This window comes from Harpia harpyja, chromosome Z (assembly GCF_026419915.1).
Source record: "Harpia harpyja isolate bHarHar1 chromosome Z, bHarHar1 primary haplotype, whole genome shotgun sequence".
Taxonomy (NCBI): domain Eukaryota; kingdom Metazoa; phylum Chordata; class Aves; order Accipitriformes; family Accipitridae; genus Harpia; species Harpia harpyja.
In genome coordinates, this window is record NC_068969.1 from 66,293,477 (window position 1) to 66,305,639 (window position 12,163).

Here is a 12,163-nt window from a genome sequence, read left to right on the forward strand (position 1 = left end):
AAGCCCCTTCAACTTCTACACAGAGGATTCTGCATTTTAGGCACAGGTTTTTTTTCCACCTGGCAGCCCTGTAACTAGTCGAAGTGTCAGGTGTAGGCACATTATGGTCAAATAAAGCCCACATCTCCTTTTCAACTCCTTCATGACTGGTATAGGGCATATACCTGGGGGCCAAGCCTGGTGGACAGCTCTGCCCAACAGTATTAGCCTAGGTTTTGATTTTTACCCAGCTTCTTCATGCTCAGCTATGGATTGGCTAGACTACACTATTACAGTTTGTCAAAAGGACAGAAATTTTTAACTGGAAATAACAATAAAACAAGCTTACATTCTGTCAAGTTTATTACAGACATTCCCTGTCTGTTAAAAAGTAAAGGAAGTTGTTGCCATGGCTGCTTTTTACCCATTAACTGGAGAAGAAACAGACAGAATCAAGAGATAATTCTGTATTTAAATCCATAGCAAATACAACCATAATCAAATAAAAGATTAACACAGTGCTCTTGAGAAAAATTCCATCTGGTCCACAGAAATAATTTCCAACACACAAGAAAATAACAAAGAAAAAGGAGAAAATAAGACAACTGTAGCTTAAGTCAGGATGGCTTGTCCAAATCTGCAACAGTTACTGTCATGGGATTTTCCAAAACTGTGTTGGGTGTATGTGGTCAGCTTGGCTCAAGAAGACTGGACAGCTCAATACCTAAAAGAATGCAAAATTTCATACCTAGGAGGTGTTAGTTCAAACTCAGTGACTGACATTCTAAAAACTGACATAAATGTCACATGCATAGTTTAGCTCGCCCTCTTGGACACTCATCAGAGGGTTACTTGGGTCTCTGTGTAATTTTAAGTCCTAGAACCAGAACAGTCTAAGTACATTCACTGGATTTAAAGAAAAGGCAACTCTCCTGTAGCTCCACAGCAACCTGGAACTAGCACAGACCCTTCAAAATCTTCCACGGCTCTTGCAAACACATCCCTGTCATTCATTCCTGAAGGAATCAACCTTTTTGCCTAGTTTAATTCTTAAGGAACATGCAGCAGATACAAACAAAACCTAAACATGCAGAGGGTTTGAACATAGCCATGCTACTGTTAGTGTAACCATTACTTCAAGCTGGACAAAAATAATAAACTTGACATAACATTTCACTCTCTCAAATGCTCAAGTATTCTGTGTCGCTCTGTAAGCTGGAGACACATCCTTTAAAGTGGTCAGTTTACTTTCTGCATTGTTCAACTGTCCTGAGGACAATGAAGTATTTTCAGACCAAGCTCACCCTCTATGCGTAAACCCCTCATAAAACCTGAGTCCTTCTCCTTCTCAGGTCATGATCTTCTGAGTTTCATACTGTACTCTCTGTGTAAGCTCTGCCTTTTTCATACCTTTATTGCCATCCCCATGGATGCCATCTTCACTAGAAATACATTAGCAAGCAGTACAGATTAGTAAGAGTCAATCTGCAAAGCTAATGTGAGAATCTAACACCCATACTACATACATTTCAGCATTTTGGGTTTTGTTCTTTTGTCATGCTCTAGTTTGGACACCCAGACCAAATGCCTATTTGTGGCCAGAGTATATTTGGTGTGCATCTTCCAGTTCATTCAAGAAGAATCCAATCCACACAGCCCAAGACCACTCCAAAACCACAAACTAAACCACAGCCAAATTCACTTTGAAAGAACAGTTTCAATCCAAACTAAAATACTGAAGTATACATACCTCTTGATCACTCCTTTTTTTAAATCCTTAAGAATTGAATAAATAAATAAATAAATAAAGACGTGATCCGTAAGCTTTCTCTGCCAGTAATTTTCCATGCCAAGCTCTTTGTCAGCGGATTCTTGCTTAATAACCATTTGTTGTCTCTGATTTGAAGCAAAGTAACAGTGGTATTATCTGCAAGGTGAGACATAAATTCTACCAGAGACCACTAAAACTTACAGGAATAATCCAGTCCTCCTTAATTTCTAAGCCATATCTAGCTGCTTCAAATTTGTCCCCTACTGCTTCCCAACACACTCTCCACTCCATCCCTACCTCTGAAAAGCAGAAACACCTTCCGGATACCTCAGGGAGTTTACAGAAACATAACAACAGATATTGCCTAGCTCAATCATTCAGTTAAGTAGACACACTACAGCAATTCAATTTCAGACCACACATCAGCTTCCATCTACTTCAGGTAAATCATTTCCACCTTCTGCCCATGAAGATTAAATAAAGGTGAAGTCCTCAGGTTGCTTACAGGCTTTTGTCATTGAATTACAATTTGATTACTTGGAGAAACAGAAGAGACCAAGACATCTTCCAGAGGGTGTCTTAGATCCATCACTATTGTAGAGCTGAAGGCCATACAGGATAACCCCACTTTCCCACGTCCATCTCCCTGGTTTTTTCAGTATCTAAGATGAAGTCTGCCATTTCTCTGTGATGCAGTTAACATATCTCACTTTGTAACTAGCCTTAGAAATTATAGGACAGAGCAGCTGTACCAGAGCTATTACCTAGCCACAGAAGTAACAGACTGCAACTCAAGCAGAAGGAAATTGATGGCAGGGTGGCTGAAGTCTACCTTTTAGCAACAAACTGACAAGTGCTTTTAAGAGCTAGAAGAGGGCAACTAATACCCAGTTCTCCCATTTCCTGAAGGTTCAGTGATCTCTTAACAGCCACAACTTAGGAAAAAGTTTTCCTTCAATTGTATTTTTCCCGCATTGTGCTCACCATTGTCTGACAGGCGTCTTAAGCTCAGTACTACTCATCATTTGAGCATGTCTTCAGCTTTCAAGGTACTATGGAACACACTCATCTGAAACTGAAGCAAAACTAAACTGGTTAGCAAGCTCACCTCGTGGCTACCCTTGAAACAATTCCATGGTTCTGCCCTCACCTGGAAGTCTTACCTTCCTGAATCACGTGCATCTGCAAGTCAAGATTCCAAGGAAAGCAACAAAAGCTTTACTGGGTTACTTTCATGCAGGGTTCAGCAGTGATGCAATTAACTTCAACAGCCATGTTTTAATTCACAAATGCCAATGTTGGTATAAAGCATACACATAGAACAGAAATTAGAAAAGTGAAGGTAGTACACACATCACATGCCTTTTCCCACATTTGGGTGCCAATGGTTGATCTCAATATCCTTAAGTGCCTTTCATGAACTTGTTCCGATAGCAGGTTTCCCAGCCATAAACCTTAGAGTAGCCCCACTGTATCCACTAGTGAAACCTCATTCTTGTGTTACACATTCAGCTGTCTGCTCAGCAATGCTGTACCTCTGGGATTTGGGTGGTTTTCTTCTTCACTTCTGTGTAGGACACCCAGGAGAACAGCTGTGAGGCTACCACTACAGGACCACCTTTTTATTCCTAACTTGACTACAGACCAGCTGCTTTCAGAAGCACTAGCTGATTTTCCAATTGAAGTCATGTCTGAGGGTAAAAACTCTGAAGGTTCAGAACCTTCAGAAGTACTTACAGAATACTTTCACGTTGAATGAATTCAAATGCCTTTACCAAACTTATACAAGTTTTTATCTGAATAGAAATCACAACTCACAGCCTTTACCTGTCCACCTTCTACATTCCCACATATCTTTCTCTAACACCTTTGGTGTTAAAATTGTACTCTGGAGAAGTGGTGCTCAAAAACACCCCAGTTTTTTCTTAAGACATCTGCCCAAAGTCTTCCAAGTATCTTCCGTCATAAAAACTGGCTAGCTGGGACTTCTCAGTTTTAACAGAAAGAACAATTGCTTTATATTTACACTGGCAGATACATCTGTAACCCTAACTTCAAGAAAATTCATTGTCTTGGAGATTCGATGAGTGTTGCATGAACAACTGTATGCAGCAACATAGAAAAACTACTACTCACTGAAGGACAAAGTCCGCCCAATAAATCTGGAATCTAAAATGTATACATACATCATGCTGCTTACGTGTCGAAATGCCTTGAGCATCTTACAAGGCCCTACAGACACAGTTCAGTATTTTCATTTCAAGTCCTCAATTCCATCAAAATCACAATGTAGAAGTAAATACCAGTGTGCTATGGAACTATCACAGCTGCCATTAATGCTATTGTCTTACCCCTTCCCATCAGAAAGATGGGGCCTCATAAAGCAGCCACTGACAGAGCATTCCAACAGGAGCTGTATGTTTCTGACACATTGCACTGTACTAACACAGCCCTTGCACAGCATGTTTGAAATTTCATACAAAACTTTTTTAAAAAGTTTTAGCAGCAGCCTACACTGGCTTTACAAGTATTTACATACCACATTCAAGAAGCTTAGTTTTCTTCCCGAAAGACGTGAAACTGCTAAGCACTTGTACCTTCAGGTTTCAGATGCCTCGGCAAATCACTGTCTACAGAAGATTGTTAACAGCAGACTGAAACACACTACATACTTAAACTCCAGAGAACACCATTTTAACTTGCAGAATTGTTTCCATCAGTAAGGCACACCAGACAAAGACGATTCCCACATGCTAAATCTTTATTGTGTGAATGTTGTTCAAAGCATTTATTACCCTTCGTAGACACACATTAAAAAAAAAAATACATTAACAGTGGCTAGATTGATGGGCAACATATTAAAATCTATTTGGTGGTAATTTGTATACATGCAGTTAACTCTCGTGGTATAAAAATCTCAGCCGGGAGGCCAGCCCAACTGACGACCACCCAGAACATGGAGATGTACGTGATAGACAGACTGCCCACCCTCAGGCCCTTCATTCACAACCATCCGGAATCCATTGGTCAGGCCCAGGGTAGCAGCACACTTCTTGCCAACAATCATTAAATGCCCAAGAAGCTGGAGGAGAAAAAAAAAAAAAAAAAAGAAAAAACCAAACAAACAGAAAACACACAAAAAGGGGAGAGGGCAGGAAGGGAAGGAATGAGAGCAGAGAACCATTCAAATAAGCCAGTAAGCTAATTCTTAGAAATTCAGTCACTGCTCTTCAAATTGTTGTCTGCCTGCAACTGACACTGTCCAAGAAAAGTTATAAAGACTGACTATGCATAACATAGGGGGAAAAAAGAACTATAGATTTTTTTTCAAGCTAGACAGTAACAAACTACAAAAGTGTCACAGAAGCTAAATTTATCTCATGGTTAAAGCCCCCGTTACTTCTTCAGGCAACATATATAATTCTGGTGGAAAAGAAACTTTATCTTATCATGTAAAAGTTCACAGAATATTTGAACTTGATGTTTATAGTTACAATTGAAATACTCAGCACCTCTCAGCTAACTTTTACCTACTTCATCTCTGACCTGCCCAAAACCCCAAGCCCATATTAGAATAAGTACTACTGCCTGTAAACCATGAAAGCAGATATCAAGACTGTACTCCAAAATAACAATTCATTTTGCACTGCAAATACATACCCAGAAATACATTTTGCTTTGTATCACTACTTTTACTGGAAAACCTTAACTCCATTCCCATTCTAAGCTAGAGGAAAAGGATTATAGTACTGGAAAACTACTTTGCCTCTTTGACACGTCAAGAGGAAAAGGGGGAGAGTCTAGTAAATTAGGAAGTAATCAGAAGTACAATTTGGTGTACAGAAAGCTTCTAGAGTACTTACAGATTCATCAGAATCTTCTGCTTCAGATAACCTGACAATTGGCTTCTTAGGAATCACTAAGAAATGTGTTGGAGCTTGGGGTGAAATATCGTGGAACGCAAGGCACTGGAAGAAGAACAAACAATTAAAACATAATATGCTTCAGAGAAAGGCAACAGTTTAAGTAAATCAATATGCCCCACTAAATACATACTCAAGCAGATTATTAGATACCCCAAACATAAGCAGAGATGTTGATTTTTGTTGAGTGATGTATTATTCAAAGTCCTCTAATTTCTAAACACAAAACGCCTGCTTAGGAAGACCTTCTGGCATGAAAAAAATAAACATTATTCAGTTTTAAGTATTATTTAAAATCTATAGTCTTCTCAACAAGTTAATATGCAATTAGGTTCATGATTTATTATTTCCACATATGCATACCAACTAACAGAGCTGATGACATGCATGCCTATAAGAAGTACATTTATGCTTATTTCACTTTTTTATTAATACCCTGTTAATAAAACAAATGGCAAACAGTCACCAATCATCTTCCAGTTATGTGTGAATACTGCCTTGGTCAAAGATAGCAAGGCAGTTTCGAAGAACCTAAAGTAACTTGATTGAGGCTGGATTACATTTCTGTTCTCAATAGCAATGAGTATTTCAGAAAAAGATTATTTCAAAATAATGTATTAAGGCTCCTCTACTTCAGATATTCTCAAATTGAGGGAAAGGCATCACTTTTGAAATATAAACAATAAGCAGTTGACTCGCAACTAATTTTATGCAAGTACCAAAATTACTATCAATCAGAAACTGCATGCAGCACTTAACTGCATCAAATAAATCTCAAATTAGGAACTTCTAATAAGTAAGAGAAATAGAAGAGAAAGCAAACAAAGAGAAAAGCAAGCTATGCCTCTTTGCGCAAATGGCCAACCACAGGACCAGGACTTGCTACTGCAACCACCACAGTCTGCAGATGCTCACACTGAGCATGCACTCTGCCATTGCTAACCAAAGGACGTCTCTGATGTAGCCACCACATTTAGCAGCAAAATGTCTGGTGGTTACTGGTTGAGTTATGCCACAAAGAGTGCATACTTATAAACACCTATCTTACATTCTTCAAAATATCTATTTCCTAGATGCTTTCAGTTATTTGTGAATCAACAAAGTAAATTTTCTTTGCAACTACACTGCTTTTTAATTCTATTGAGAGGAACTGTGGCATTTGCCGAGAGCAAGGGTGGTGAAAAGCCCGAACTTTACTTATGTAACAATGTCGCATCTTACATACCTCCAATCTGTCCTATTTTAAGCTATCTTTAAGAACATAATGCCCAGTTTTAAATCTCTGATGAACTGCTTGTTTTTCCCAAACAGAGAAGGGTGATAAGCAAAGAATGGATTAATAAAACTAATTTGCTCCTAATTAAATAAATCTTACTTTTACTTGATCACTTTGTAAGCAAATTTTCTATTCTGTGTGGTCTACCTAGAGGTAGAATGCAAATGGCCAAACTCAGTCAAAGAATTTAATGAGCAGAAGACCAGTAGCAAATAATATTCTATGGGACAGAGACGTGAAGTAGTATCAAACAAGAGCACAACCACAGAAAGTCCATGAGTGCATGGTAAACCAACCTTCACTTCAGCAAGTTTAGATTCAACTAAAACAACAGTGATAAGGCTTAATTCCACAGAGACTTTGTACTTTTCAATATCTCCTTTTCTCTGCATGTCAATTAATGATTAAAAGACTTCCTTACATTTCTCCTTGTAACATTTGCAGCCACCTCTAAAAAGACCTTCACAGAGTCAACAAAATGAATTAAAGATCATCCACTATAGTCAACTAAACTCTAAAGGCAGTTCTACATTTCTGCATAGTTTAAAGTAAAAATCAACTGAGATACTGCAGGTAATTGCGCTTCCAGAAAATACTGTGCACTAATGGTAGTCAGACTAGGTTATAAACCCCGCTCAAGTCACTCGTCAAAGTCAATGGCCGGATTCTCAATCAAGCACAGCGCTCAGGTTACACTGCTGTAGCCATAACAGCTGACGAAAAGCCTCATGCAGCTTTGACCCGGGTCAAGACAGGATGCACACCCTCACATAAACACAGAGCAGTAAAGTAAGCATGATTTTCAGAAAGCAGTGAAAATTTCCAATATTCTTGAGAGTAGCTGGCAGCCACAACATTTCTGTATCTATTAAGAAAACACTGTTCCAAGCTATGCATAATTTTTAAGCATACAAATCAGACAAACAGCATCTTTAGTGAGTCTGTATTCTACACCGCAGATAATCCGTTATTTCAAAAGCAAAAGCCCCTGTTGATGTTCAGTACTCCAATTAAAAATGGGGGGGCGGGGCTTATACCGGATACTAGTTTAGTTTACATCTCGGAGATAAGAGCTGCATTTTTTTCCTAAACCATTTCACTTAGCTCCTAGCACACTGTGGTGCACCAGCATCACTCAATGCTACCAGTCCCACCTCACCACAGAAACCGATTTTTGCAGCCTGCAGGCTGACCAGTTCCAGACTGTTGTGAAGAGCAGAAAAAGCTGTAATTCTCTGTAATTCTTCCCTTTAATCATCCCTCTCAGAGGTTCATAACCAAAGCCTGGCAGGCACAGCTGTATAATCTCGACAACGCTATCGAGAGGCACATCGAGACCCGCACGTCTGCGGCGCAAAAGCAGCTAGCATGGTGCACTGTTTGGGTACGTACGCCCTGAATCCACAAGGAAACTGCCTGCGGGCGGTTAATCTTAGGTTTCACGACTAACCCCCTACACGTCCCTTGGGCAGTTAAGCCTGCAGCACGGCCTGCAATGCCGTCAGGCTACGACACGGGGAGCGCCAGAGGCCCTCCGCCACACACAGGCCGGTGACACAGCGGGGCCGGGGCCGGGGCCGGCCGCGCAGCACCTGCAGCCCTGCATCCGCCCAGCCACCCGCCGGTGCCCGAAGGAGCCCGGTGCTTTAGGGACGCTGCAGGAGGGTGCGGAGAAGAGGCCCCGTCCGTCCGTCCCGTCCCGCCCCGCCCCGCCCGCCTCGCCGCGCTCCCGAGCGCCTCAACGGCACCCCCCGACCCGGCGGCTGCGAGCGGGGCGCGGCCGCGCACCGCCCGCACCTGCTCATCCTCATAGATGATATTGGCGGGGATCTCCTTGCGGATGATCTTTCCGAAGATGGTGTCGCCGCCGGGGCGGGCGGCCTGCGCCTTGCTGACCTCGTCCGCCATGGCGGCCGTCGCCCCGCGCTACCTGCCGCAGCCACACCCCCACGGCCCTCAGTCCGTCGACCGATCACGGCCACCCGCGCCCGCCTCGCCATTGGTAGTTTCTCCTGTCTTTTTCACTTATCCCCGCCCACTCGGCTGGCCCGCCCTCGCTGATCAGGAGTGATGGTGCTCGGGGAGGCGCGGAGGGATCTGAGTTGGGGAGAGGCTGTCGACTGCTCCGCGGAGGCAGCAATGCTGTGAAGGGAAGGAGCGAAGCGGAGTGGGTGGTGGAGTGGGTGGTGGAGTGGGTGGTGGCCCGGGAGGCGGCCCGGGAGGCGGCCCGGGAGGGGGTGTGGTAGCCAGAAATGTTCTTTTATTGCCGCATCAAATCCAGCCCAGATCTCTGTGTGACTTCTTGGGACTGTTCCGAATGACTGCTTCTGGCAGGGCTGCCCTTAGCTTTTCCGTACAAGTTTGCAGGAGAAGGAGAAACTGCTGTCAGTCACATCCTGGAGGCCCTGCTGCCTTGGCAGAGGTTTCCGAGACGAAAGCTGTGTGGGCCCCGGCACCGAGCACATGGCGAACAGAGCGCATCAGTGCCTGAAGGCCTTTCAGGGCTGCAGGGCTCCATCAAGATAGGGCTTGGGCCGAGCCAGGTAGTGGGCTTTTACAAACATCAGCTCTGGCCCCAAAGCTTGGAGGGCGAGGTCGTAACATACACAGGGTTTAGTCTGAGGTGTTGGGTGCTGCTAGCATCGGGATGGCTCTCGCAGAGGGGAAGTAACAGGCAGTTTAATGTGTCAGCCCTTCTACACATAAGCCGTTTCCCAACTATAAGACGGACCGATCAATGTGAACAGGCAGTAATTCACTGAGGGCAATACAGTATTACACAGCTACGACATCTAATCATAATTTTTTTTTTTACATATGTAACACCAGTCATGAAATGGGAGAAATGAAAAAGCAGAAAAAAAATGCCAAAACTAAAAGAGTAACAACAAAGCTTCATTTTCTAAACTTCACAGTTAAAATAGATTGAATCTGATTTCCCTCAAGCTTTCTCTAAGAAGACTTTAATATAGACATTTATATATATTTGCCTCTTGACAAAAATCTTGCAGGAAAGGTAATTCTGGAGGGAGGCAGGGAATAAATACCGCTGAGTGGTTTAAACCTAAAATGGTTCCACATTTGATTACCTGAACTTGTTACAAAAAGAGCAGATTTGTTATACACGTCTGGTAGTAACTCTGAATTTATGCAGCTTGAGATACCCTAAACAAAGCTCTGACAAAGCACAGTAAACACTGAGATGATACTCTGCTCCTCATTTGATGGTGCTGTATTAAGCTATTTTGACATGTATATGTCCTACGGATAGTATTTGAGTATGATGGCTAAAACAAGGATGGAATCGGTGCTTCAGGGGCAAATTGCTTTGCTTTCTGTTGTTGTCTAACCATGGTTGTTAAGCAAAGATACGAATAATTTTATTCCACTATTTCCTCAGGAATTAAACATGTTTTGTGAAAGAATAGAAGAGTTGATATTACTGGCTAGACAGACTCAGGAACAGTTTAACATATAAATACTTGTTCAGGATCCATTTGTACATGTTAAGGTACTTTAAGTAGTTCCATGGGCTGCCGTGGAGTCAGTCTAGAAAGCATATTTCTATGTTAAGAAAAGACATAAATAGACAATTTAAGAAGTCTCTCTGAAAAGGCAAAAGCATTTTTTTTCATATATTTATTTCAACATATATTTTTGTCTCACCATGTAAATGGCAAATTTTATATTATCTTGAATATAACAAGGCCTTTTCAAAGGATTTCATTCATTCATTCACAGCAGCAATAACTATTCCTGCAAATAGATCTATGAATAAGGATAATTTCTCCTGCTAACAAATCAAGTTTCTTTATGAGGTACATAGTCCAAAATAAGTGCATTTAGGAGATTTGAAATAGTAAAAATATTTAGTAATAGTTTAGTGTTTCCACACTTCAATTAGCTTTGACTGTGATTGCAATTAAACAGTGACATAGACTACATATTGAAGCTACAGGTCTAGCGAAGCAGTAAAGCTGATTACATTTAAAATCCTTATGCTGCCTTTAGCTAATGCTGCATGATGTGTTACTGAAGTATAAGCTTGTTTGTTTGGTTTTCTAGAGAATGGCAATTGACTTTTAAAGTACCAGACAGACCCTTGGGACGGCCAGGCCAAGGCTGTGCTGGTCAATCAGGCTATGGGCAAAGAAAGGCAAGGCTGTGGGCAGCCAAAAGGATGACTTGGCTAGAAAGGAAAAGTGACTGAACAGAAGAAAATCTCTGTTGAAAAAACACCGGCAGAGAAAATGCCTGCCAGCCAGGGAGCTGTGAGCCTGGGAACCAGAAGCATCCTTGAAGAGTACAGCTGGCCTCTTTTAAGTAAAGCTAGGTACCTAGAAACCAGAGACATCCTGAGATACCATCGGTAAGTGCAGAAACAAGGAACTGTAGCAGCAACTTTTCATCTGGAAAGGTGAAAAATAGTCTGAGAAAGGGCAAAACACCCGGAGAAAGTAAGAGTGCGTGACTGCCATTGGCTGTTCTAAATGCAACAGCAGGAAAACAGTCTGGCAAAATAAAAATTGATCTGAAAGAACAGCAAACATCATCATCCACCTGTTCCAGGTGGAAAACAGAAATTAACGGCACCCATTGGCTGCTCACAGTGGTGGTGTCCTATGCCCTCTTATGTCTCCACGATATAAAAATGACTTAGGTTTTTTCCAAAATGGAGCCTCTCTCTCCGAGAACATCCCTTGAGGCATGTACTTTTCCTTTCCTAAACAGGCTGAATTCTCTGCAGAAACTTTCTATGAGATCTTGGACTCCCACCGGGGACTCCAGACTCTGTGCCGCAGATCATCTTTGAAGTGAGACTCTGTTACTTCACGGCCCCCCGCTGGGACCACTGCTGGGTGGGCTCGGTCCATCCTCCCACCTCTGGGATGGTCAGGTCCCCCTCTGGGATCAGTGTGTCCTCCACTCTGGGATGGTTTGGCCCCTTCTGAAATCTAATTCACTTGATACTGGTATTATACATCCATACAAGTAATCTGCCATAATGTATCTGCTGTTATATTGTTGATAAGTTGCTTCACTAACGGAAAGTTTGGAGTAACCTGCAATAGTAAATACCTACTTGGTTGTTGCTGTAACATTGATTGTTGCTGTACAATGGATTGCTGCTGTTATTGCTTGCCGATAGTCATCAGTTGGACTGGACAGTTGGACTCAATGATCTTAAAGGTCTTTTCCAACCTAAAATGATTC

At 42.0% G+C, this 12,163-nt stretch overlaps 1 protein-coding gene across 1 annotated transcript; it reads right to left on the reverse strand.

Annotated features, from left to right (window-relative positions):
• Positions 1-4,493: 4,493 nt before the first annotated feature.
• HINT1 (histidine triad nucleotide binding protein 1) lies at positions 4,494-8,899 on the reverse strand. Its single transcript, XM_052778425.1, has 3 exons — positions 8,747-8,899; positions 5,614-5,718; positions 4,494-4,832 (listed from the first exon to the last, which is right to left on the reverse strand). Exons 1-3 carry the CDS (start codon positions 8,855-8,857, stop codon positions 4,668-4,670), a joined length of 381 nt encoding a protein of 126 aa, XP_052634385.1. The 5' UTR covers positions 8,858-8,899; the 3' UTR covers positions 4,494-4,667.
• Between the last annotated feature and the right edge of the window lie 3,264 nt (positions 8,900-12,163).

Bases quoted from the DNA above. Each gene is read 5' to 3' on its own strand.
- HINT1 (XM_052778425.1), bottom strand. From the start codon at position 8,857: ATGGCGGACGAGGTCAGCAAGGCGCAGGCCGCCCGCCCCGGCGGCGAC. The intron at 5,719-8,746 runs GTGCGGGCGGTG...TTCTTCTTCCAG, and splicing joins TCATCTATGAGGATGAGCAG to TGCCTTGCGTTCCACGATAT. The intron at 4,833-5,613 runs GTAAGTACTCTA...TTTCTCCTCCAG, and splicing joins CAGAAGATTCTGATGAATCT to CTTCTTGGGCATTTAATGAT.